The following is a 27310-nucleotide window of genomic DNA, read 5'->3' on the forward strand; positions in this document are numbered from 1 at the left end:
TAGTGCGAGTGAAGTAAAGTAACAAGCACTTAGCAGGTGTTTAGCAAGCTAGTCAGCGACTGGCTAGTAACAAGTTACAATACAGCGACTCGACAGAATAGCAGAATAAAACAAGCCAATAAACTCGTTGCACCCAGAGCTAGTGAAAGGGATAAACCCAACTCACCGGCTACAAAGAGTTAGAAGCACACGAGGATAAATTAGCAAGTAGCAAATTTTGAGCGTAACGAAGAGTGAGGTTAGGTACGGATACCTAACGTCGAAATTGGAAAAGAGGGTGATCATATGTCAAGCTCTGCCTTTTATGCGCTCCTGAGGGGGCGGGCTCAGGAGATGATTGACATATTTCAGCCTTCCGGCGTGAATGAATAGTGTATTCGAATTGGAGCCGTGACAATGTCACGTCCCGTCTGTACTGTCGTGCATTTGATAGGATTGCTTGCATGTGTTTGTCTGATAGTGAATTTGATAGGATTGCATGCATGTGTGTGTCTGATTGTGTATGTTGACTGGTTCAATTGGTCATAGTGATAGAGTGCATGTGTGTGTCTGATTGTGTATTTTTACTGGTTCACTTGGTCATAGTGATTGAGTGCATGTGTGTGTCTGATTGTGTATGTTTATTGGTTAACTTGGTCATAGTGATTGAGTGCATGTGTGTGTCTCCTTGCGCATGTTTACTGGTTCACTTGGTCATAGTGATTGCGTGGATGTGTGTGTCTGATTGTGTATTTGATAGAATGGCGTGCATGTGTGTGTCTGATTGTGTATGTGGTTCACTTGGTCAAAGTGATTGCAGTGTGAAATACTGGACTGAGCATTTGCATTAGGATTGAACATTTTCTTGTGAGATGCAGACCTCTGTCTTATCCAGGCAACATATTTTTGAGAAAAATAACTTAAAGGATGTTTATTTATGAAAATGCTCTGAGGAATAGAAATGCTGTTTATATTTTCCTTGTGAGAAGAAGCTGGGCTATGTGTACTTTGAAAAAGTGCCATTATGTGCAGAATTCCACAATCACACATGGGCAGTTAAGAGATTTCCTGCCAGCCTTAACCACTGGAATTAATTCCACTTGAAAACATGGCCATTTTAAAACATTATTTACCATGCAAATTCTCTTCAGTGATGGATGATGATGGCGAAGTGATGATATAATGCTTACAATACATGTAGTCTGTGGCTTTTAAGGGTTTGAAAATATCATTTTAATGAGAATGCTGGGATGTGTTATTGCAGTTGATATTAAAGAAGCTCTATGTAAAACTGAGAGTGTGATTTGGGGGCCTGGAGAAAACAGTTATATGTGTTACAAAAATAATATCAATACAATGGAGTACAAAAAAGAAGCACAGATGACTGTACAAACAAAAGTTCTGAGTGCTATCAGCATGACATGACATCACCTGCTACATATCCCTCTGTCAGAACTTTCACATACAGTAGATACTCACTCACTCATGGTGCAGTGATCCTTTCACATAGATACTCACTCACTCATGGTGCAGTGATCCTTTCACATAGATACTCACTCACTCATGGTGCAGTGATCCTTTCACATAGATACTCACTCATGGTGCAGTGATCCTTTCACATAGATACTCACTCATGGTGCAGTGATCCTTTCACATAGATACTCACTCATGGTGCAGTGATACTTTCACATAGATGCAGACACACCTCTGAACCAACTGTACACATTATTTCTACCCAGACAGAGACAGAGAGAGACTACAGACAGAGAGAGGCTTCTGACTTTGTTTCGCCTAAGTGGTTGCCTGTGTTCAGTGGTTAACAAGTTTGCACCCAAACTGTCTCTTATTCATTTTTGTTGGGAGTGAGCGTGGAGAGTGCCATTGAATTATTGAGTGGGTAGGAGTGGAAAAGAGGTCTGCCATGAAGAGGTGCCTTTTGAAACTGGTCATGACCAGTGTTTTTATGGTGCATTATTGTGGTAACTGGATAACACATTCTATCATGACACAGACAGTCTGGTTCTGCTCAAACGTGCAGGTGGGATATATGGAGCAGATATAAGGTAGCCACAACAATTTTGGATGGAGGCAAGCAAGGCGGAGACCATGAAAACATAGGATTCTGGCAAACAGCAATTACTCCATTAAACCCAAACAGGAGGCATTGCACTGCTAAATGTTCAACCATTCCTAATTTGTTATTCAACATGACTGAAGAAAACATTTGGTTGTTCTATTTTCAATGGATGGAGAGAGAAAAAGTGAGAGAGGAAAAAAAACGACACTGAAAAAAATAAATTATGGTGGAGCGTCATTAAAGCAAGAGCAGTAATTACAAAATTAGATCCTTTAGGCTTTAATGGGGCGACAGGGATTTATTTCATTCCCTCCCCTTCACACTAACCAGACTTTACAGAGGAATTCACCCCTGTGGGTGGCGAGAGGATTGGAATGCCTAAAATGGCAACCGTCTCAGCCATCCACAAGTCTGAACCACTCTTGCTGATGAGTTTTGGTGGTATGTTAATTGAACCCCTCTGTTAAGGCTGACAGAATTCATCACAGATGTAATAGCTTCCAGCATATGATCTTTAGTGTGACAAACGATGAGAGAGGCTATTTAACAGCACGAACAGCACTGACTTATGATTGGAGACTACTATATATTCAGAAACTTTTCTAAACTGTATGTCCATACTGTTGACTTTAGATATATAGTGTGATAGTGTATAGTGTATAGTGATATAAAGTATACAGACGTTATACAAATGTCCTTATATATTTTATATCTCATTTAAAATGGTACATAAACCAACTGTGTTCCGAAGTGTCTTGCAGCTGACACTGCCTCTCTGGAACTCTCTTTATATCGTATAATAGTCCTCCTGTGTCAGATGTGTAAATATCAACCAGGTACTGTGTCCCTGAACACTGAGATGCTAGTATGACACTGAAAGGCCAAAGAAAGACCAAAGGAATTCACTGGAGCTAAGAATGGCAAATGTGGAGATCAAGCGTGGTGTTGGTTCAGGCAGGCCATGATCGGCTGATCCAATTCAATTCAATTCAATTCAATTTTATTTGTATAGCGCCATAACAATACAATTGCTTCTAGGCGCTAAACAGAGCCCAGAGCCTAGACCCCCTTAGTGCATGCACAATGGCAACAGGGGCAAGAAAAAACTCCCTGTTAGGCAGGAAGAAACCTTAAGCAGAACCACGGCACATAAGGGGGGACCCATCTGCTTGAGGTCGGCGGGGGCAACAGGGGTTGTACACAGCCAGCATTTGGTCGCGGGACATAGTATATACACAGACATCCGGTGGTGAAATACATGATACAGGCAAGACCGGTTTACTGTACTAATAAGGTAACTGTTACAGGGGTAAGGGACGTAGGGACAGAGAAACATTTCAGTGGTGGCAATAATGTATATTGTATATAAATGCTAGCATAGGGGATTGGGTAGAGTTAGTGTACGGCAGTGCAGTGGCGGTGGGTGCAATTGGCCGAGGGTTTCTCTAGGTAGACCAGGTGGAGAGACTACAGCAGCGTGCCATGGGGAGATGGTCATGATAAGTAGGGAAAGAAAAGGAAGAAAGTGGGTGGGTAGAGTTCAGCTGTCCATATGCGTAGATGAGGAGTGGTGGGGGTGAGGAGCAATATTTCCATTTCCATCAGCGATTGGGACATGCTTGGTGTAACCAGCGAGGATGCTGGGGAGTCTACGCTGAATATCATGGACCCTGGCTCCGGGGAGGCAGTGGACCTTGCAGGGGCCGCTTGTTTAAGGGGGGATGTGGACATCTCGGACCATGGAGCTGCCGATGACCAGAGTGGTGGTTGTCACATCCAGCGGGAGAAGTCGTCGAGGGGATGATGACTGTGTTGAGGGCCCAGGATGGGGAGCAGGGCGGCGTGGGCAATGCTGGTGTTGCTCTGGAGCCGGTCTGCAGGGGCGTTTCGGGGCGGGCTGAGGAGGGGAGTCATCAGGCCCAGGAGGCTCCTCCTGATCCATCTAACAAACAGGAATCAAACACACAGATGAAACATTTCACCAACCAGGGACATGTCACCTGAGTGCCGGTTTGCCTGTTGCATGTTGCGGTACTTAGATAAGTATAGTTTTGCTGGCATTGAGCATTTTGTTTTCTGTTGTGTTCTGTTTGCAGTCAGGAATCAGCACAAACAAACACACAGATGAAACATTTCACCAACCAGGGACATGTCACCTGTGTGTCGGTTTGCCTGTTGCATGGCAACTTGCGGTACTTAGATATGTTTAGTTTTGCTGGTGTGGTGAGATGAGTTTCCCCCGTGAGTCAATTTGATTGACAACCGGTTGTTGATTATGGGGCGGGCCATGGATTTGTATTTAAGGAAGTGGCACTAGACTGACCGGTACGTCTTTCACCGGTGAGAGGACTTCCTGGTTAGTGACGTGGGACACCGGTAACGGTGTGGAGGTGAAATCGCTGGTACAACAGGTAAGGACTGCTTGTCCTCTCATTGTTTTAGACTCTCTACGAGCTGGAATTTTAGCTGTTTTGATTATGTGTTTTAGTGCGGTTGGTTTCGCTTCTGCCATTCTCGGCCGGTTTATCGGCTACATGAGAAACTAGTTTGCTTCAGGTAGGTTATCATCACCAGCATAGACCGCGGAACGTGTTTGAACAAGGGGGGGCCACAATCGCAAGAGGGGGTCACCAACATTTTAGGTCCGACATTATCCATAGCCAAGGCTATGCACGGTATACGAGGAAACCAGTGGTGGAATGTAACGAAGTATTTTTACTTCGTTACTGTACTTCGTTACATTTTTACGTATCTGTACTTTACTTAAGTAAAAATAATAGTGCATACTTTTTACTTTTACTTCGTTACATTTTGCAGCTATTATCTATACTTTTACTCCGCTACATTTCTACAATATGTGTCGTTATTCGTTACATTTTATGAACACAGTTTCGCCAAAATGTTGCCTACACGAAAATATGGATTGCGTTGCTTTAGGACGTTTCAACCAATCAGGTGGCTCTATCAACTCCAATGACAGCAGAGTGTGTAGTTGGCAGCAGCACTACGGTAGTCTTGCCTGTTTTGCTTAAACATTCGTCAAACAGCCTGACTAACAAACAACTTTTCAGCATGGATTCAAAGTCAGCCTCATCTGAGGACATGTTCAAGTTCAGAGGCCCCAAGAATAACTCGTGGAGGTTTCAGTGCGTTTCCCGTCTACCTAAAAAAAATGTGCCTTCAAATTTGGAGAAACAGGTCGAGTTATGCGGAGTTCTTGCTATGCTAAGTTAATGTCTATGACTTTTGCATATCGTATGCGGTTACTGACATGATTTTATACTGCTATCTAGCAAAATACATGTTGACATACAGCAATAGCATCAAAATAACACGATTGTACCTTGATTATTTAACGTAGTGGTACGATAAAGCTGGTAGTTTAGCAATGTCAAGCTAACGTGAAGATTTGCCTTTTTTATTGACTGGTTATTGCCTGGCATGCAAACGTAATGCCTAGTCTTGGGTTACTCAATATGTTTTTTTTCCCCTTTTCTGCAATCAATAGAGTACAAAACTCTGCATTGACCAGTTTAACAACTCCATTTGTTTTTCATGATTCATATTTCCATTTTTTACACGTTTACAATTAAATAAAAGATTAAAAGATATAAAATTGTGTCTATTGGTTTGGCTTAATGGCAAATAATCCCTGGTAGATAACTTGTCATCTGTAGAATTGTAAGATAGAGTGTGAACAGTATTACAGACAATAGGCCCAATAGGTAGGCTACACCAACCTTTCCAATTAACAAATGTTGTTGCTTATAATTATTACTAGTAGTGACATCTGTAGAGGCATTTATTACCAGTCGCTATTTCTTAATCAAAATGGCGAAGCCTAGACATTGAGAGTAGAGCATGGATCTGGACACATTTTTCTGTCCGAGCCCGGCCCGGTCCGACAGAATAGTAACCGAGCCCGGACCGAGACCGACAGCCATTAACATTTTTTTTTTCGAATCCGAACCGAGCCCGACGGAATTAATTTCTCAACTCTCAACATAGTAGCCTACTAATGCACATTGACCTACGTCTTTTATGAATATCCTGGCTTTAATAAACTGGGGCATCCACAGTTAAATGCTCTCTCTCTTACAAACAAGCACTGTTAAACGCACAACCGTACACAATAAGGCCAATAAGCATATTTAAATTAAATTATTCACATTGCAAGAACGTTTAGTAAAATGTTGCGGCTCCTTTAAGAGGAGCACGTACAAGGACAAAGGGGATGCATAGTTTGGATGTAGCGACAAACATTTAGTTGCTGTAACAGTGTTAAACAGTATGTGAGTAACGTGAGCTTTACTAAAGCATATTAATAGCGTGTGTAATGTGTAGCTATTTCATCCCGTTTGTTAACCTTTCCTGCTGTCTGTATTTACTTACCAGCAGCAGACGTAAAGGAAAGGGAATTAACCCCGAAGTTAAAAACATGTAGCTAATCTACTTCGGCCGTGGAACATTTTACTCCCCTGCAAACTACTATCCGAGACAGACAGCAGGCAAGGTTAACATACGGAATGAAATAGCTACACATTACACACGCTATGCTTTAATAAAACTCATGTTTTATGCTACACTAACGGAGGCACAACAGACAAGTCTTACCATTGAAGATCTTTTAGCACGCCGACGTTTTACATCCAACCATCGAAGTTTAATCCGTGTTGTTGAGGAGAACGAGAGTTGCATCAATCATATTTCATTAAAACTTCACACTTCTTACATTGGATATATCCAACAGCCTAATTAGAATCTGCATCGTCTACTAAGCAGAAATATCTCCATACAGTAGATTTCCCCTCGTTTAGTATGATTTTACACTCTCCAGATGACAGTTTCTCTTTAACTTTCTCCGTGATGCCATTTTGCCACCTGTAATCATGTTGTCACGGGCATAAACAAATTCCCGCCACGGGAAGAAGGCTGTTATCCTAAAATTTAGGACCTAAATGTGATTTATTTTATTCTCAAAAACGAACTTTTGCATCATGTGAAGCAGACAGTTGGCTTCACTTTTTATTAAGATATTTTAAATTTGGAATGTTCAATGCATTATCGCGCTGATGTGTCGAGCCCGACCCGAGCCCGCTTATACATTTCTAATATTTGTCCGAACCCGGCCCAACCCGACGGGTTCCGACGGGTTCCGACGGGCTCGGGTCGGGTATCCATCCTCTAATTGAGAGACAACCCATTGCGTAAGTACTTTTACTTTTACTTTTAAAGTAAATTTAAAAGTGAGTACTTTTTACTTTTGACTTAAGTAGGATTGTTGACGTAGTACTTTTACTTCTACTTTTACTTCCATTTTCCTGGGTACTTGTACTTTTACTTAAGTACTAAACTTCAGTACTTCTTCCACCACTGGAGGACACGCACGTAATGCCATCAGTCACGTCAGCCAGCACAGAACAGCGCAGAATAAAATGCACAAGAAAGGTACCTCGGTGGTCGGTGGTAACGCAACTGAAACTGCTTGCTTGTACCAGTACTAAAGAGAGAGAGAGAGAGAGAGCGAGAATGCGGATGCGGATGCACATCACTTTGCCAGGATGATTTTACTTTAAATGTCCAAACAGCCAACAACACTAATAACCCAAGTCCAAAATATGCCAGCACAGAAGTGCGCAAATTGCCAAAACAGTCAACACAGCACAGAAGGCTAGCCTACATAGATGAATCAATGGTCATGACTTAAGCCCACAACATGCCAGCACATAACTGTGCAGAATAAAATGCTCAATCAGCCAACAATACACAACAAAAGCACCACAGTAAGATGTTAATTCAACATAAACTCACTTGTATCAGTACAATGCAGTATAAAAACATTGAACAAAGAAGAGTGCACACGGCGGTGCTAAAAAAAACCATTGACCTACGCTTAAAACTTCCCAAAGGCCTGCCTGCGTCTATCATTGGCCTGCACAAACTCCTTAGCGATGGCTGTCATGTCGATGTCCTCCAGAATGTCACGGTGAATATGGCAGTTCATCAAGTCATTCAGTCTTTTTTGTGTCATTGTTGATCGGAGGTATGATTTCAGTCGACGAAGTGTGGAAAACGAACGCTCTGCTGATGCCGTACTGACTGGGATGGTGAAAAAAAGTTTCAGAAGTTTGTGTACTTCGGGCAGCAGGTCTTTTGCGACAGGAACAGCATTCATTGCATTGCTTATTACTCTCACTGACAGTTTGTCATTTTGAAGTGCAGATGTCTTAATCGTGTCTGGCAACATGCGCAACTGTGCGGAGAGTTGATCAAAGTCAAAATCTTTGTATAGAGACGTAATGGATGATGGGAGTGTCACCTCATCCCCGTTCCCAGCTGTCACTAGTAGCCTCTCAATGTCCACCACTACTCCGAAATCACGCTGGTCGAAGCGCCTATCCAGCTCATTGTCAATGATGTCCAACACCTCAAAATACTGCTTCCTGAAGTATTGTGATGCACCATCAAACAGGTGCTGTGTATCACCTCCAAACTTTTTGGGCAGTCTTGGTTGCCTGGGTAGCTGGGGGCGCTCAGTCAGATCGGTAGATTCCTCACTAACTGACTTGAAGAAGCTGTCAAATTCCTTGTCCGATCGTTGCCTTTGGATGAAAGCCCGTGTCACAGTGACTGCGCTTTGCGCATCTTGCAGCATTATGTTGGAATTTTGCAAAGTCTTGGACAACTGCTCAGTTGGGGAAAAAATCAAGTGCGCCAGGCGTAGACCAAAGTAGGTGCTGAATTTTTCAAGCACAGCCAAAATGCCTGCAGCTTTTCGACCAGGTTCATCGTGTGATTCTTCCGAAAACTCCTCCATCGCAGTGGTAAGTACAGAGTAGTTGTCTATGACTGACTTCAGGGCCCTGCTTCTCACTGTCCATCTCGTAGGACAGAGCGTGTGAAGGTTCTGTGTTTCTGGTTTCAGCTCGGCCTTTAGTGACTGGAATGCGTTGTTTCGTTTGGGGGACTGCTTAATTAGCTGTGCCACATCATGCACAATGTCTAGTGCATCTCGAATAATTTTGCATTTCTTTGCAGCATCTTGAAGGCAGAGGTTTAAACAGTGTGCCAAACAGTGCACAAATATTGCTGCAGGATTTTGCTGTTTAAATCTAGCAGAAACTCCCCTCAGATGGCCTGCCATATTAGCAGCACCATCGTAAGCCTGCCCTCTGCATAAACCCGGTGACACATTGCATCTGGTCAGAATGTCGTTTAGCACATTAAAGATGGTCTGCGCATCTGTCTTGGGTAAATCGAAAAGCCCAATGAAATCCTCACGAACTGTGTACGCATCGTCAACCCATCGAAGCACTGTGACAAGCTGTTCTTTGTTGGATATGTCTCTGGATTCATCTGCGAGGATAGCATAATGTCCATCCCGAATAGGTGACAGCACTTTTCGTAAAACATCAAGTGAAATCAGGTGAATCATTTCATTCACTATGTCATGAGACATGTAGTTTTTGTCACTGAGCCATCTGCTAATTGAAGGACAGTCCTCTGATCGGAGCTGCATCAACTTGTACAAGTTACTGTTCTCGGGCTCGTTGCCGTCTATTGGAATTCCCTGGCCCGCCAGAAAACGTAGCGAAGATAGCTGCTTCAGCAGCATTTCTCTCTTAAGCTTCTGGTTTGACTGTAACTGTGTGTCCAACTGAGCTGCTACGCTGGGCTGCTGGGACACCAGAGTTTGAAATTGAGCAACACTGTCTTTGTGATGCTTGCTGTTTGTATGCTCCCTGAATGTATCTACAGCATTTTTCCAATTGTTGAAACCGTTCACGGCAAAAGCAGGCTCGTTCTTACTCACCGCTAGGTTTTTCTTAGCACAGCAGCGACATTGCGTGCAGAACAGTTTCCCTCTGGTCTCACATAGAGTCAGCCAAGCAAAATCCTTGAACCACTGGTATTGCAAGGATCGGGTGCGTTGTGAAGAACCTGTCCCTTGCACCCTCTTGGTTCTTTTTAGCACATCGGGATTGCTTGGTTGATGAGGAGTTGTAAGATCCCTGCAGCACTCACTTGAGCAGTTCCCATGGCTAGCCTCAGCTAGGTTTGGTTCGGTTAGCGTAGTTGGAGTTGAAGAACATTCCTCTCTGTTGCTTGGTTGGTGGTCCACAGTTGAAGGTTGGGGTACAGCTGTCCCATCAGATGATGCTGCGCTTTTTATTTGTTTTCCTTTGAAATATTCAAAAATGGTTTTGTGCCTTTTCATTTTGATATTCCAATCCACGCCACGAACAATCTCTGCAGTCTACCACAATCACTACTACTTCTTTCGCGCGATTTTCAGTGCTGCACAGTTATAGGTCTACATTTTGCAACATTCATGCATGACGTGTGACGTGAACAATATTGGTTTAGAAATACGCTTGATTAAATTATTACAGCATGGGTTGTGTTTAAGTTTGATCTTGTCTACAGGTTTTGAGTTGAAAAAAAAACATTCATTTATTTTTTTAATAATCATTTCAAAAAGTTACCCGGGCCACGGCCCCCCTGGCCCGGCCGGTTCCGCGGTCTATGATCACCAGCATAGTTATGACTGCCTCCCTGCTTCATTATATACTTAACGGTGTTGTTCGCTTTAGTGTGCTGTCAGCAGTAGCGAGCGGTGAGTGCGCTGTCTCCCCTCATCATACCTGCAAAGTGGAGCATAGGTTCGCCAGCTTGAGGTATGTATACTAAAGCAACGCTGTGAAATCTATTTTTAGAACGAGCTGCTAATCGTAATTTTTGCTCTGTTGTATTTTACAGATTGGCCTGTATGCTGGTGTTTCTCATTGGCTGTTTCCACGTCCTAAGAGACTGCTGCTTTGTCCCGATTAGTGTTTGTTTTTATCGTTACCTTTTGTGATAGCTTTCATTCTTCCTTAAGTGTTGGGCTATTTTGTTTGTCTGTGGTCTGGCTAGCTAGCCACTAGGCTCTGCCAGTGTCTCGTGTTGGGACGTTTTTGTCTCTGTGTTTGTTGTTTTTCATGCATGTCGCCGTTCCCTCTGGCCTAACTTGAAGGCGCCCTATCTGTATGCTCTGTGGTGGGCCTGTCAGGGTTGCTGCTGGCTGTGCATGTGCTTGTGCTTTTGCTTGTGTTTATGCTTGTGTGTGGTGTGTGTGTGTGTCGGCGTGCGTTTGCATGTGGGTTTAATCCTGATACTGTGACCAGGGAGGCTGTTCTTCCCCGGCCTGACCTTTAGGCCTTACGGCGCTGGAGCAGCTAAAGCTTGGCCCCTAAGATAAGTAGCCATTAGCTTATTGCTAGTATATACTGCTGTATACTTAGGTGCTGGTGTATCATCACTCGGTTACTCAGTGCCTGTGTCTCTCCTCCCCTTTGCCAGACAGGAGCAGTGTGGCCCACTTGAGCGGAGGACTGGTTTCGTGGTGGAGGCCTTCACTCCCCCTTGCTGTGTGGACATTGGGTGCCTTTTCTTTGAACTGCAGGTTCTCACGTGTGGTGTGTATTTTCTGGATCCCCTCCCCCTCTGTCTGGCAGTAGTCCAGCCCACGGTGGTAAGCATCTGCCCTGCTCTGGCTCCCTTCCCCTTGAGGCCAGGTAACTCGCCCAATAGCCGGGTGCTCATTCCCCATCGTTGCTACCGTGCCCCCATAGTAGTCCCCTGGTCAATGTGTTGACTGATTGTCAACAGTGTCTGATTTATCGTGTCAATTGTGATTTGTTGTGGTATTGATGTGTTCTGTTGAATAAATATTATTGTTGTAACGCATGTCTCTGGCTCCTTGAGTGTAACGAACCTGTGTGCTCCTATTACCCTCAGGGGGTTAGTTTAGTCTAGTTCTTGTCCTAGGGGTAGGCCTCCCTTCCCCTAGGTGGCGTAGTCGGTATTACAAATTCACCCAATTACCTTCCCTCTTTGCCACACTGGCATTGGGCATATTGTTTTCTGTTGTGTTCTTTTTGCCGGGGCCGTACATGCATCCACTCGGCAAACAGGAAACACATTTGATGTTGCGGTACTTATTTGCAAGTAATATTTTAATTTTGATTTTTATTCGAACATTAATTGTGTTCGGATATGTCTGGGTGGCTGGTACAGCAGGTGATTGGTTTGTTGGCGCGATTACTTTTGGCTATAGGATGCACTAAAGAGGAATGCTCCACCATCTCCAACCACCCATAGCCACTCTCTGAATCAATTTCTCTTTATCCATTTAAGCCCATTTCTGGTCATTCCAATGAGCCTGCTCAATTTGCCAATCAAATACCCACCACCACCCCAGCTCTATTTATTGTACTGCATTTATTAATGGTCATGTATTTGACTTTGCCCTATCATTGTGTGCACTTTTTTTGATGTTTGTTTTATTGTTATATTGTATTCTTATTTGTAATTCAATTCAATTGCATTTATATGGCGTGCAAACAATTAAATAGTCTCAAGGTGCTTTACAGAGCCCAGGGCCTGAACCCCGCTGAAGCAAGTACAAAGGCGACAGGGGCAAGGGCAAAAATCCCTCGTAACAGGAGGAAGAAACCCTGAGTAGGACCTCGGCTCGTAAGTGTGGTGTATTTAAAGTGAATAATATTTATATAAATAACCTGCTCAATAAACATTGTTTTAAGCACGTAGGCTTTTTGTCTGCTACATCAGTACGTGCCTCAGGCCCCTGGTTCCGTAGAGCCATCTCTAATTCTACTGTTGTGCAGATTTAAGAATATTAGCAAGGTGAGGTTAGGTTTCAGCCCTGCTCTTTTGAATAAGATGCCAATGACTGGCTAACAACAACATGCTTTGCACCGATGTCTGCAGGAAACCATGAATAAGAGAGGGCTTAATTCTTAAGTCCCTCATAAAGAATGATCTGGTGTGCTGATAAAAGTGGAAATATTGTATTTTCGGAAGATGAATCTCTGTTTCTGTCTCTCTGATAGTTTCTGACAGAGATAAGTGACAAATCTGGTTCAGAATGCTTTGAAATAAAAGAAAAATTTTGTGCTTAAATTACCATGACCCAAATTGCAGTTTGTATGGACATAATGTGAGAGATAAGTGAAGAATTACCCAAAAAGTATAACATTTACTGATTTGCTGCAGTCAGTGAACAATGATTAATGTAGCACACAACTCTGTGAAAAACAGACAGAAGATAAATGAGGAAATCTTTTGTGTGTGTTTCAGTTTTGGTCAAATAAGGTGGAGATTATATTGACCAGTGGTAGTAGCAGTAAAAGCGGTAGACCTTCTATTGATTGCTTTGGTCTGTAGCAGAATGGTGGACATTGCTAGTGTTACACTAGTGAGGGCAGAGGATTGATTTGAGCTGAACTTGGTTCAACTTCCAGAGCATAATGCAACTCATCAAAATCTGTTTAATGTCTCCTACATTTCAGGCATTATAATCAATTGAAGCAAGTAAGATTATTTATAGGAGCAGGACATTACTTTCTGTTGTGAAGAAACGAATACTTCTCATCAGTGAGCAATGCAATCTTTGTTTAAACTAATATAATTATTAAGGGTTGGGCATTATTGTGCTTGCCGCTGCCACTTCATTATTTTCAGTGTTCCCTGCCCTTGACATTTTAGTTGACATCCAGCTTAATGACAGTGATACAGTTGTTGTTGTATACTATACACACACACACACTTTTTTAAGTAAGGCACACATTCGTAGGCTATGTGTGCTCCCTAGCAAACAAACCCATGCTTTTACGCTTAGTAGCCATGTTAAGTGAAATGCAGCACGTTACTACAATCGTGAACAATTGCTGTGCCTTATCAGAGCTAAACTCTCCTGACTAAGCTAGAGCACTAGTGGTTAGCGAACTGCTAGCGAACTTTACTAAAGGCTGTAGCTACACCTAGCTAGCCGAAATTTGCACTCTTAACCACCACTAAAATAAATCGGTTAATAATCGCTGTTTGAGTAACTTAGATGTCCTGTGATGACATACATGTGTTTTGCCTCCAGATGGCATTTATTGGTGTCGTTCACCCATCCTGCAACTGCATATTGATATGCATCTGTACTCTTGAAAGCCTTCAGGCTATCTCCGGAGTATGGGGATGGATTGTGTACAAGATAAATGTATATGTCGGGAAAAGACAGTTGTGGCAGACGTTTCGCAGACTTTAAGGGGCAAAATAAAGTTGACGGTAGTCAATATGGATCGCAGCCAATAATCGATGTTTTTTTCTAAATATCGCCGTCTTTTTGCCTCATTCAGATGTGCTATGTTCTTAGTATTGACTGTTCGCTAGCTAACTATGAAAGCAACCTAACTTAACACTGCAATTAGAAAATACTACTTTTAAAAAGTTTAAATTTGAAGAGCCTATCAATAGAAAACAATACAGTTAATATATAACCGTTATTATTATTATTATTATTATTATGATATGATTACTATATATTATTATATACGACTTACTAGCTACTATTGGGTACAAAAACCGTATAATACAATGGGAATACTGGTTGAGTCGGTCACAAAGATGGCGGCAGGCTTCACGGAAGTGACGTCTTTTGGACCCATGAATTAAGGAATGCTGCAGGTTACCCAGAGTGAGGGTTGTGCACAGCACCATATTTAAAAAAACAAACAAACAAAGCTTATGGAGATAAGGTGGCTGCAGGATAAGTCACATAAGTAATAGCCTAGGGTGTCATGGTGTGGAGAGTACAGAGGGAGAGGATAAACAACCCACTAATTAATTGACACACACAGGTCACTATGCACACAAATAGAACTTCTAGATTAGAAATAGATTGTGTTAAGAAGATCCTCACTTTCCCTGTTCCCTCACACTCACGGCCACGCCCCTTTCCCAGCCTGTTAATTTCCCCACTTGGTTTCAATTAGCCCAATTAGCCCTGATCACCTGCCACCACCTTTAAAAGCAACACCTGTGTTCACAGCCCCTTTCTTTCACACAGACATGAAGTTTGAATGCTTTCGCATGTGCTCCTTTTGTGTACGTTGCTGAACCATGTAAGTTTGTTGATCGCTTTTCATGGACTGATATTGTTTTAGTTGTGTTAGATGTGCCTAGAGAATGTCGCTAGCCTAATTTGTTACCTAAATGGTAATGCTCCTTAGTTCGTTTGATTTATTGCCTGTGGAGGCCCATGTTTACCAGTTATTATTATTTGGCACACTGTATGAGTTTTATATTGTATGATTTGAGCACACTTTGCATGCGGTGACACCCTTTTGTTCAATGTATTTGTTTGGCACTGATTTGTATGATTCCCTTCCTCCTAGAAACCACACACCTTCCTTCCTTCCTTCCTTCCTCACACACCTACCTTCCTTCCTCACACACCTACCTTCCACACACACACACACACACACACCTAATAAACTAAATATACTGTGAATCCTGACTGGACTAGTGTGTCTCACCGACCACCCCCATTGGTCTCAAGCCAGCCACCCTGAACCTCCTCCACCTCCTCCTTTTCAGATTGAATAAATAGAATAGATTTTTTGTTGTCAATATCAGCCAGTGTTAACAGTTAACACTCTCTCTCGTGTGGTGCTAGTGGCATCCCTACTGCTTGTGGGGCTACCCTGCTTAGAGCGGGGAACGGGTTTTAATTCACTTCTCATGCTCTCCATTTCAGTGACACGTTGACATGGCGTGATATTGCTAATGATAATAGCAATTCAATGTACCTGGTTGTATTGATTTGGTTCAGTGTGAGGTGAATTTGCTCATGCACAGCGGCTTAAGACACCACAACACCTACAACTGCCTGAGTGCCAAACCATTCGAGCTAATGAGCACATGGGGTTTACGTCCAAAGTTTTTCAATTTCCATTCAAAATGCAAAAATCAATATTTTAGCTAAGGACACAACAGAAGCCTGAACGTTGGTACCCTTAGCTAAGGGCACAACAGAAGCCTTGACGTTGGTACCTTAATTGTACAACATAAGCCTGCACGTTGGTACCCTTAGCTAAGGCCACAACAGAAGCCTGGATGTTGGTACCCTTATGTGGCAGGTTGGGCAACGCCTCCACAGTTAGTCCCCCATGCAACCTGACCTCCCAGGTGCAATGCGTTGAGTAATGGCAACACAGATTGGCTGGCGGGCTCATGTGTTGATGTATAAGTCCGCGGTAAAGCACCAGTAGATACTCTTTGCCTACCTGTCGTGTTTGCATCCGGGGTGCCCCATTAGTTGGAATGGTGGGGTGGCTTTCATATCAGGCACGGTCAGACGAATGCTAATTAAGGTAAGCCACTTTTGGCGTTTAGCCACATCGGCCAGTGCTAGACCGTTTCATAGGTTTTAATACTGCTGTGTTACATGTCTATGTAGTGGGATTCATTTGCGGTTACTAACAAGGCTAGTGTTACATTGCGTGGATACCGGGTGCTCAGTGGTAATCAGCTGATTCGTTTAATCATACCGCTCTGTGTTTTCTACGTGCATTTTTAAGGCATGAATGACGATACTATTTCTATTCTTTGTTACGTTAGCCGGAGCAGAGCTTCCATAGCTGCGTCCGTGGCCTGTTCCTGAGCCTGCAGTAATTGCTGCTCTGTCTACAACGCAGAGACCCAACAAGTGTCCCCGCTCCACTTCAAGGCTGCTGTTCTGTATGACTGTATTAGTACATGTTTTCTTGTCGGTGTCTCCATTGGTTTTACGCATGTACGGGGCTTGATTTGGTGATGCTGCTGTCCATTTCCGCCTGACCTTGTATAGTTTGTTCCTTGACATTCATGCATGATCCCGTTTATTAGTGTGCTTGCCCGAAGGGAAGCACAGTATTGTTATCGTCAAGTTTTCTTTATTCCGTACGTTTTTCTTGCAGCTAACTCCTCCTCGCCCGATTGAGCTAGAGACGCCATTCAAACACCAAAACGTCCGGCCCGATCCGGTGCAAGCTGCTATGACTTTTCGTGGCGGTACCCCATGCCACTCCTTTTTTATCCCTCTTTTTCATCCCCTTTTTTCTCCATAGACTTGCATGGCAGAGGTCTCTGCCATTATGACGTCATAATAGGGTCATTAAACTGGCTTGCTGCTGTGCTTCTCACTGACACCTCCGCCAAATCGGAAGAACCGCATTTTCTCTGTCCCTCTCAATTCAACTTTGAAAAAGAATAAGAGGAACCGTATTTCTCTGTCCCTCTCAATTCAACTTTGAGAAAGAATAAGAGTAACTACAGTTTCTAACCTAGCTACCGTATTTCCACTTCGTTAAGGTGAGTTGAATGGCAGCATTTTCAGTGTACTGACTGAAATTTTAATGGTAGCAGCTAACATATAAATTAACGTTACGTTAACGTTGGAGACGCCATTTTCCTTAATTCAAGTTGTGAAGTAAACCTTTGAAGTAATTCATGAATTTAGTTGTGTGGATATAGTGAGCTAAAGCTTGTATTCCCACTACGGTAACGTTAGCTATCCTAGCTGTGTTAAGCAGCTGTAACATCTGAGTACGGGGCTAAAGGCTAACTAACACTACGTAACGGGAGTATCCACTGGCAGTTTCAGCTAGCCGTAACGGGGGATCATTTTCCTTAATTCAAGTTGTTAAGTAAACCTGTGAAGTAATTCATGAATTTAGTTGTGTGGATATAGTGCGGTAATGCTTGTATTCCTACTACGGTAACGTGAGCTATCCTAGCTGTGCGGGGCTATGCAAAAGTTGCTTATACTGAAAGAATGGTTAACTTGTGGCCGATAGCGTGAGTTAACATTAACCCGTGTCCTGGGAGTAATGATTCATGAGAGACCTTGAATCATTAGGTTAACTGAAAAACGTTTGAAGATGTACCTGGACACATCGTAGCTGTTGTAGTGTGCTCAGTTTTCGAAAACTAGACTGAAACTAAGAAGGATAACTATGACTAAATGTGACTAAAACTAATATGCACTGAATCTAAAATAGCTGCTGAATCTAAAATAGCTGCCAAAATGAACACTGAAATGTATTAATTTTGGCAGCTATTTTAGATTCAGTCTTAAGACAAAAATGCATATTAGTTTTAGTCACATTTAGTCATAGTTATCCTTCTTAGTTTCAGAAGAGGTTTTTCATGGTTGCTAGCTCTAATCAGATGTACTATAGGCTTATAAGAGAAGACTAACTTTTTATGCCAACGAACACCAATAACTACAACTAATTTGACAGACTATAAACCAATGTGATACACGTGCTCTCTATCTATACAGTAAAAGTGTTGCTTACGTTAGATACTAGACCTACAGTCTAACTCTTAGTGCATTAAGTCTAACAAGCTATATCTTACAATACACTTTAAGTAAAGCTGACTATGTAACCGCATTCATTCCAATATTGTTGCAGAGATGTTTCCTTTTACCAAGATAACAATTTCAACTAGAATGCGTTTCGTGAACGAACTGCGAGAGTGTGCTTGCTCTGTGACAGAGAGAACAAGTGCCTATGAATTAACATGTATTTACATCTACTCAATCAGTGTAGTGTTCAAGTTCAAGTTCAAGTTCAAGTTCAAGTATTTATTTGTCATATACACAGAAAAACAGAGTCAGACTGGGCATTGAAATTCTTGGGACAAGACACCGTACAACAACCTACCATAGCATAACATAAAATAACATAACATAACATATAAGTACTCTGAACATAAATTCCACATTTTAATAAATATACAAAATAAATATAAATATACAATACCATCTGCTAAACATATAATACACATATAGTAACCTAAACTAACCTAATATACCTATACTAACCTAAAGACAAATCAAATCTGTATCAGACTCTATCACTGTCCATTTAAAAGCCTGATGGCCCTGGGAAAGAAACTGCTCTCCAATCTACGGGTGCGAGATCGAATACTTCGGTAACGCCTACCAGATGGCAAAGGGGAAAAAAGTTTATAGGATGGATGGTAGCAGTCTTTAAGGATCCTGCCAGCTTTCCTGATGCATCGTGTATGGAAGATGTCCTGCAGGGCTGGGAGCTCCCTGCCTATGATAAACTCTGCAGACCTGACCACACTGCGTAGGGCCTTATGGTCCTTGGCTGTGCAGCTCCCGTACCACACTGTGATGCAACCAGTCAGGATGCTCTCTATAGTACACCTATAAAAGTTAGTGAGGATGACTGATTCCATACCAAACTTCTTCAGTCTCCTGAGAAAGAAAAGGCGTTTCCGGGCCGCTTTCACCACCTTGTTCGCGTGAACAGACCAGGTGCGATCATCGCTGATGTTCACCCCAAGGAACCTGAAGCAACTGACCTTTTCCACTACAGATCTATTGATGTATAGGGGCGCATGCTCTTCCTCCTGCCGTCTCCTATAATCCACAATCATCTCTTTTGTTTTATTGATGTTAAGTGGGGCCTTCTTCCAATATATTTTAGCAAGCAACCAAGCTCAACCATTATATTTTGGCTCCACTGACGTTTAGACATATGAGGGTATCTCAGAGTTTCGTTATACTGACTTACTGAGCTAAGTGAATTATTGAAATTGTTATCTTGGTAAAAGGAAACATCTCTGCAACAATATTGGAATGAATGCGGTTACATAGTCAGCTTTACTTAAAGTGTATTGTAAGATATAGCTTGTTAGACTTAATGCACTAAGAGTTAGACTGTAGGTCTAGTATCTAACGTAAGCAACACTTTTACTGTATAGATAGAGAGCACGTGTATCACATTGGTTTATAGTCTGTCAAATTAGTTGTAGTTATTGGTGTTCGTTGGCATAAAAAGTTAGTCTTCTCTTATAAGCCTATAGTACATCTGATTAGAGCTAGCAACCATGAAAAACCTCTTCTGAAACTAAGAAGGATAACTATGACTAAATGTGACTAAAACTAATATGCATTTTTGTCTTAAGACTGAATCTAAAATAGCTGCCCAAATTAATACATTTCAGTGTTCATTTTGGCAGCTATTTTAGATTCAGCAGCTATTTTAGATTCAGTGCATATTAGTTTTAGTCACATTTAGTCATAGTTATCCTTCTTAGTTTCAGTCTAGTTTTCGAAAACTGAGCACACTACAACAGCTACGATGTGTCCAGGTACATCTTCAAACGTTTTTCAGTTAACCTAATGATTCAAGGTCTCTCATGAATCATTACTCCCAGGACACGGGTTAATGTTAACTCACGCTATCGGCCACAAGTTAACCATTCTTTCAGTATAAGCAACTTTTGCATAGCCCCGCACAGCTAGGATAGCTCACGTTACCGTAGTAGGAATACAAGCATTACCGCACTATATCCACACAACTAAATTCATGAATTACTTCACAGGTTTACTTAACAACTTGAATTAAGGAAAATGATCCCCCGTTACGGCTAGCTGAAACTGCCAGTGGATACTCCCGTTACGTAGTGTTAGTTAGCCTTTAGCCCCGTACTCAGATGTTACAGCTGCTTAACACAGCTAGGATAGCTAACGTTACCGTAGTGGGAATACAAGCTTTAGCTCACTATATCCACACAACTAAATTCATGAATTACTTCAAAGGTTTACTTCACAACTTGAATTAAGGAAAATGGCGTCTCCAACGTTAACGTAACGTTAATTTATATGTTAGCTGCTACCATTAAAATTTCAGTCAGTACACTGAAAATGCTGCCATTCAACTCACCTTAACGAAGTGGAAATACGGTAGCTAGGTTAGAAACTGTAGTTACTCTTATTCTTTCTCAAAGTTGAATTGAGAGGGACAGAGAAATACGGTTCCTCTTATTCTTTTTCAAAGTTGAATTGAGAGGGACAGAGAAAATGCGGTTCTTCCGATTTGGCGGAGGTGTCAGTGAGAAGCACAGCTGCAAGCCAGTTTAATGACCCTATTATGACGTCATAATGGCAGAGACCTCTGCCATGCAAGTCTATGGAGAAAAAAGGGGATGAAAAAGAGGGATAAAAAAGGAGTGGCATGGGGTACCGCCACGAAAAGTCATAGCAGCTTGCACCGGATCGGGCCGGACGTTTTGGTGTTTGAATGGCGTCTCTAGCTCAATCGGGCGAGGAGGAGTTAGCTGCAAGAAAAACGTACGGAATAAAGAAAACTTGACGATAACAATACTGTGCTTCCCTTCGGGCAAGCACACTAATAATTCACTTAGCTCAGTAAGTCAGTATAACGAAACTCTGAGATACCCTCATATGTCTAAACGTCAGTGGAGCCAAAATATAATGGTTGAGCTTGGTTGCTTGCTAAAATATATTGGAAGAAGGCCCCACTTAACATCAATAAAACAAAAGAGATGATTGTGGATTATAGGAGACGGCAGGAGGAAGAGCATGCGCCCCTATACATCAATAGATCTGTAGTGGAAAAGGTCAGTTGCTTCAGGTTCCTTGGGGTGAACATCAGCGATGATCTCACCTGGTCTGTTCACGCGAACAAGGTGGTGAAAGCGGCCCGGAAACGCCTTTTCTTTCTCAGGAGACTGAAGAAGTTTGGTATGGAATCAGTCATCCTCACTAACTTTTATAGGTGTACTATAGAGAGCATCCTGACTGGTTGCATCACAGTGTGGTACGGGAGCTGCACAGCCAAGGACCATAAGGCCCTACGCAGTGTGGTCAGGTCTGCAGAGTTTATCATAGGCAGGGAGCTCCCAGCCCTGCAGGACATCTTCCATACACGATGCATCAGGAAAGCTGGCAGGATCCTTAAAGACTGCTACCATCCATCCTATAAACTTTTTTCCCCTTTGCCATCTGGTAGGCGTTACCGAAGTATTCGATCTCGCACCCGTAGATTGGAGAGCAGTTTCTTTCCCAGGGCCATCAGGCTTTTAAATGGACAGTGATAGAGTCTGATACAGATTTGATTTGTCTTTAGGTTAGTATAGGTATATTAGGTTAGTTTAGGTTACTATATGTGTATTATATGTTTAGCAGATGGTATTGTATATTTATATTTATTTTGTATATTTATTAAAATGTGGAATTTATGTTCAGAGTACTTATATGTTATGTTATGTTATTTTATGTTATGCTATGGTAGGTTGTTGTACGGTGTCTTGTCCCAAGAATTTCAATGCCCAGTCTGACTCTGTTTTTCTGTGTATATGACAAATAAATACTTGAACTTGAACTTGAACTTGAACTTGAACACTACACTGATTGAGTAGATGTAAATACATGTTAATTCATAGGCACTTGTTCTCTCTGTCACAGAGCAAGCACACTCTCGCAGTTCGTTCACGAAACGCATTCTAGTTTGGTTATTTTGCTTAGTGCATGATCTCGTTTGGTTGCTGCTTTGCTTTAGCGCATGATTCCGTTTTGTTGGTTTGTTTCTTTTGCGTTAGCGCATCTGTTTGGTCTGTGTCTTTACTTTAGTGCATGATCTCTGGTGCTTTAGTGCATTATTCTGTTTTGTTTCTTTGATTTACTGCATGTTTTGTTAATTGTGGTTGTGGGACTCTGGTTTGCTCATCATATAACCTAAGTCTGCTTCTCGAAGTGTTTGTGTGTGTGTGCGTGTGTGTGGGTGTGTGTCTGCGTGTGATTTAATGTACTACAGGTCACTGTTATCAGGACTGTTCGTTCCTGCTGCCCGCCCCTGTGGCTCCAGTGGACCGCCAGAGGTCCTCTGTCCCTAACCCTCCTGCCCAAAGCTAAGTACCTATTCATAGCGCAGCGCAGTGTAGTTACTTAGGCTACTCTTAATGCCTCTTGGTTGGTATTGCTAATTCCAGTGCCTCTCTCCCCCTCTCCTCTCCCTGGACAGGTGCAGTGGGTGCTACCCGAGCGACAGGCGGACCCCCAGGTGGTGGAGCTCCCCCTTTTCACTTTTCCCTTGCTGTGAGCACAACGGTTGCCCTCCTTTGCAGTGCATATTTGTTTCCATACACGTGTGGTGTGTCGTCTGGGCCTCTCCCCTCCCCCTATCGGGAAGTCCTGCTCGCCGTGGTAAGCCCTTGCCCTGCTCCACCTACACTATCCCAGGCTACTGGCCCATCAGCAAGGCTTCGGCCTTCTCGCAGGCTCCTTATTGGGGCCCTAGCCTATTGAATGCCATTTCCATCTTTAGGTCTATTGCTGGAAGTACTACATTAGTTGCGGTGTGTGCTATGATATGCAGGTGTGTCTAAAACAGTCCTATATGGTCAGTTGTGTGAGAGGCAACGGCCCGTGTTGAAATTGTTCTGTATTTGTCCTGTCCTGTTTTATTATTTTCCTGACGCCTGTTAATAAATGATTATTTATGGAATTCCTGTCTCCTGCCTATGAGTGTTACGAACTTGTTTGCCTTGTTATATGTAAGGTAAGATAAAGTCTATTCCTAGGGTGACTCCCTAGGTGGCGTAGTCGACATCTAGTATCTTGTCCAAATTTCCTCGCCACTGTCACACTTAGCTAAGGGCACAACAGAAGCCTGGACGTTGGTACCCTTAGCTAAGAGCAGAACAGAAGCCTGGATGTTGGTACCCTTAGCTAAGGGCACAGGCTGGCCAGACTGAGAAGAGGTCACAAGGCTGGTGCCATCTTCCAGTCTATGTTCATCTTCTTTCTGTGCTTCAGTCATCATGGACAAATCATATAAGATGATGTACCTGTAGAATAACAACAAAATATAATCTGATCCCTTTTATTATGTAGTTGAATGCCTTTGACAGGGCAATCCATCCAAAGTTGGCTGGCCACTGAATGAGGCTTCAAGTTACCTGAGTCCTAGTTCCCCCTTTCCACAAGCCCACATCACTCTCTGTGTACAAGCCTCTGCCAGGGCCCTGAGGTTAAAGTCAAGGTAGTGAGGTACCAACTGATACCTCAGTCAAAAGTCTGCTGTGAGGGAAAAGCTATGACCAGACAGGCTTCCCAATGACTCTTAGGTGTGGTTAGTCCAGTTATGAGGTGGACGACTGAGGTTACATCAGTTATGAGTTGGACGACTGAGGTTACTTCAGTTATGAGATGGCTGATGGGTTTGGCTATCATGAACAGAGGAAGCAGGTTTTTTATGTTATACATTTAGTGTACATACGTACGTGCCTGTTCTGTACTTGGATAAACAGCTTTTGTACATGTGAAAGTGAGAGTCCTCTCTATGGCAGAGGTGGTGTAGACACACACACTCTGAAATTAACCTCTGCATTTAACCCATCCAGGGAAGTGACACACACACAAACCCACAGTGAAGTGAAGTAACACTAACCCGGAGCAGTGGGCTGCCATTGGCGGCGCCCGGGGAGCAGCGATCAGGGTCAGGTGCCTTGCTCAAGGGCACTTCAGCCGTGGATGTGGGCCTGTTTGTGCTCTACCACTTCCCCCGCCCACATTTTTCCTAATGGTCGGGGATCGAACCGGCCACCCTACGGTTTCCGGCCTGACCCCCTGACCAGTAGGCCACGGCTGCCCCTTATCTGAACAATTCAATTCCAATTCAATTTTATTTGTATAGCGCCATAACAATACAATTGCCTCTCGGCGCTTAACAGAGCCCAGAGCCTGAACCCCCTTAGTGCATGCACAACGGCAACAGGGGCAAGAAAAAACTCCCTGTTAGGCAGGAAGAAACCTTAAGCAGAACCACGGCACATAAGGGGGGACCCATCTGCTTGAGGTCGGCCGGGTGGAGACAGGAAGGTGGGACGGGGGGAAGGGGGGAAGGGGAAGGGTCGTGTGGCAGAAGGGGAAAGGAAGCAACAGGGGCAATACACAGCCAGCATTTGGTCACTGGACATATGTGTACATACATCTGGTGGTAAATACATGATACACACAAGACCAGATTACTGTGGCAATAGGGTTACTGTTACAGGGGTAGGGGATGTAGGGACAGAGAAACATTTCGGTGGAGGCAATAATGTATATTGAACATAAATGCTAGCATAGGGTATTGGGTAGAGTAGGTGTACGGCAATGCAGTGGCAGTGGGTGCGGTTGGCCGAGGGTTTCTCTAGGTAGACCAGGTAGAGAGACTACGTGCAGAGTGGTGGGGGTGGGGAGGGAAAGTTCCACATCCATCAGCGATTGGAACACGCCTGGCTCCGGGGAGGCAGTGGACCTTGCAGGGGCCGCTTGTTGAAGGGGGGGGTGTGGACATCTCGGACCATGGAGCTGCCGATGACCAGAGTGGGGGTCGTCACATCCAGCGGGAGAAGTCGTCAAGGGGATGATGACTGAGTTGAGGGCCCAGGATGGGGAGCAGGGCGGCGTGGGCGATGCTGGTGTTGCTCTGGAGCCGGTCTGCAGGGGCGTTTCGGGGCGGGCTGAGGAGGGGAGTGATCAGGCCCAGGAGGCTCCTCCTGATCCATCTAACAAACAGGAAATGACGAATCAGTCTGCAGGTCTGTCAGTCGGGAATCAGCACAAACAAACACACAGATGAATCATTTCACCAACCAGGGACATGTCACCTGTGTGTCGGTTTGCCTGTTGCATATTGCAGTACTTAGATATGTTTAGTTTTTCTGGCATTGAACATTTTGTTTTTTGTTGTGATCTGTTTGCCGGGGCCGTACATGCATCCACTCGGCAAACAGACAGCCCACTCACTGCTTGTATGGGGGAAGGATAACCAATGATTCCCTTCATAACCAGTGATGACTCCCTTCATTTACACCACTCCTCATTCACACCTCTAAGAAGAGACCATGGTTTGCTCTCTGCTGTCTTGTCTATCCACACCACTGTGAATGATAATAAGGCCCTTTGAAATTGCTGGTGTTCCACATGACAGTATATGATCATGTCATAAACATAAATTGTAGGCTATGTTCCCAAGACACAAGTGTGTAATCCTCTGGAATATGGAAGGGGGTAACTCACATTGGCGTTGTGGTGTAGTAAACATGATCTTCTCATGGACTTGTGGGTCCAGCTCCACTTACCAGTATCTATTTTCCAACCATCGAATCCCACCATGTAAACCTCAACATAGTCAATTATACCTTACTCATGGTCACGAATAGGCATGCTTGATGGAACTCAACCTTTCACAGACAGCTGAAGGCATTTCCTAGCTGACAACCTAAAAACCCCTGTCCACCATGCTGTTAACATCACCTCCCCAATGGAACCCTTTGTATGCTGAGATTACGAGTTTGGCACCCTTGTGCTGGAAGGTTGTAATGGTGTACAAATCAAAACCAACTGGCATACATTTGCTGACACTTGTCATACTTAAGAATGGTGCTTTTGTTGTTATCAAGAAACAAATAATACGTAAATAAAATTAATTTGAATGATAGTATATTTCTAAAGTGCTATAAAGTGATTCCTTTAAACTCACAGCAATTCCTACCCAGTGGAGAGACCAAATTGTAAATTGAGGTAAGATTTCTGGGTGACTCAGCTGGATGGCATCTGTTTCCTTCTCACCATGACTCTGTGCCCTCAGAACTAATTTGGAGATGCTGTTTGAAGGTACAAATCCTGTATGTAACTACCATAAGGGTACAGCTGTGGTAAGTTTCAACTTCCCTCTCATAGCTTGCAGGTGCAGTTGCAACGTGTTGAATCACCAGTTGTCTGCCATAATCAGTATCAGATTTTGTGAAGGCCTGATTTCCAAGGTGCTTAGAGAAAGCCTTCCATTAGTCCTTCTTCATTTCCCAGAATGCTCACCACAAAACAGCAAAAGAGGAGGAAGCTGCTTCTGTATTCAAGCCACAATCAACTGATTTTTAGTTTCAAGAATAATTTGATTCATATCTTTATAATAAATTATTGTCTCTTGTATTCTAACATTGCATTAAACTAACAGTGATTTTGCCTGCAAAGGTTTAGTACCAATACAGATATGATTTTCACCTTTTCATCTGTTTGGTTTGTTTGGATATGCCTCTTTGCCATGTGATGCCTGAATGGAGGCATTACTGGCCCAAACTTTATTTTCCTGCAGGGGACACGGCAGTTTTTAACTATTTTCACACTTGAAATAAAAACTAAAGAATTTCATAATTTCATAAATAAACTCTTTATGAAATGTGAATGAAATATTAATATTATTTCAGAGGAACATCAACAATCCAGTAACCCTTCAATATTAGTTCTACACTTTAAAGATCAGAAGTGAACAGTTAGCATACGTATATACTATGTATATATATATATATATATAAATAAATATATATACAGTATATTTCACATTCAAACATGCTCCATATGACTAACATACTGGGTTGAGCTCACAAGACAAGTTCTGATCTCTGTTCCTAGTGCAAAGCAGATGTGGCTGTTCTCTAAAGGAGATTAACAGAACATCCTGTTCTTCATCTCAGCTTTCAGGAAGAACACCAAAGAAACTAAATGCTGGCTTGCTGTCACACCGAACTGAGCGGTTTCAGAAATATGTA

General features: G+C 43.0%; 1 protein-coding gene across 1 annotated transcript; it reads right to left on the bottom strand.

Annotated features, from left to right (window-relative positions):
* Positions 1 to 7949: 7949 nt before the first annotated feature.
* LOC308378600 (zinc finger MYM-type protein 1-like) lies at positions 7950 to 9671 on the bottom strand (the record flags this gene model as incomplete). The annotated part of the gene is made up of 1 exon (XM_080855538.1): positions 7950 to 9671. One exon carries the CDS (start codon positions 9669 to 9671, stop codon positions 7950 to 7952), a length of 1722 nt encoding a protein of 573 aa, XP_080711664.1.
* Positions 9672 to 27310: the final 17639 nt, after the last annotated feature.

This window comes from Sprattus sprattus (assembly GCF_963457725.1).
Source record: "Sprattus sprattus genome assembly, chromosome: 17".
In the NCBI taxonomy this organism is placed as follows: Eukaryota; Metazoa; Chordata; class Actinopteri; order Clupeiformes; family Clupeidae; genus Sprattus; species Sprattus sprattus.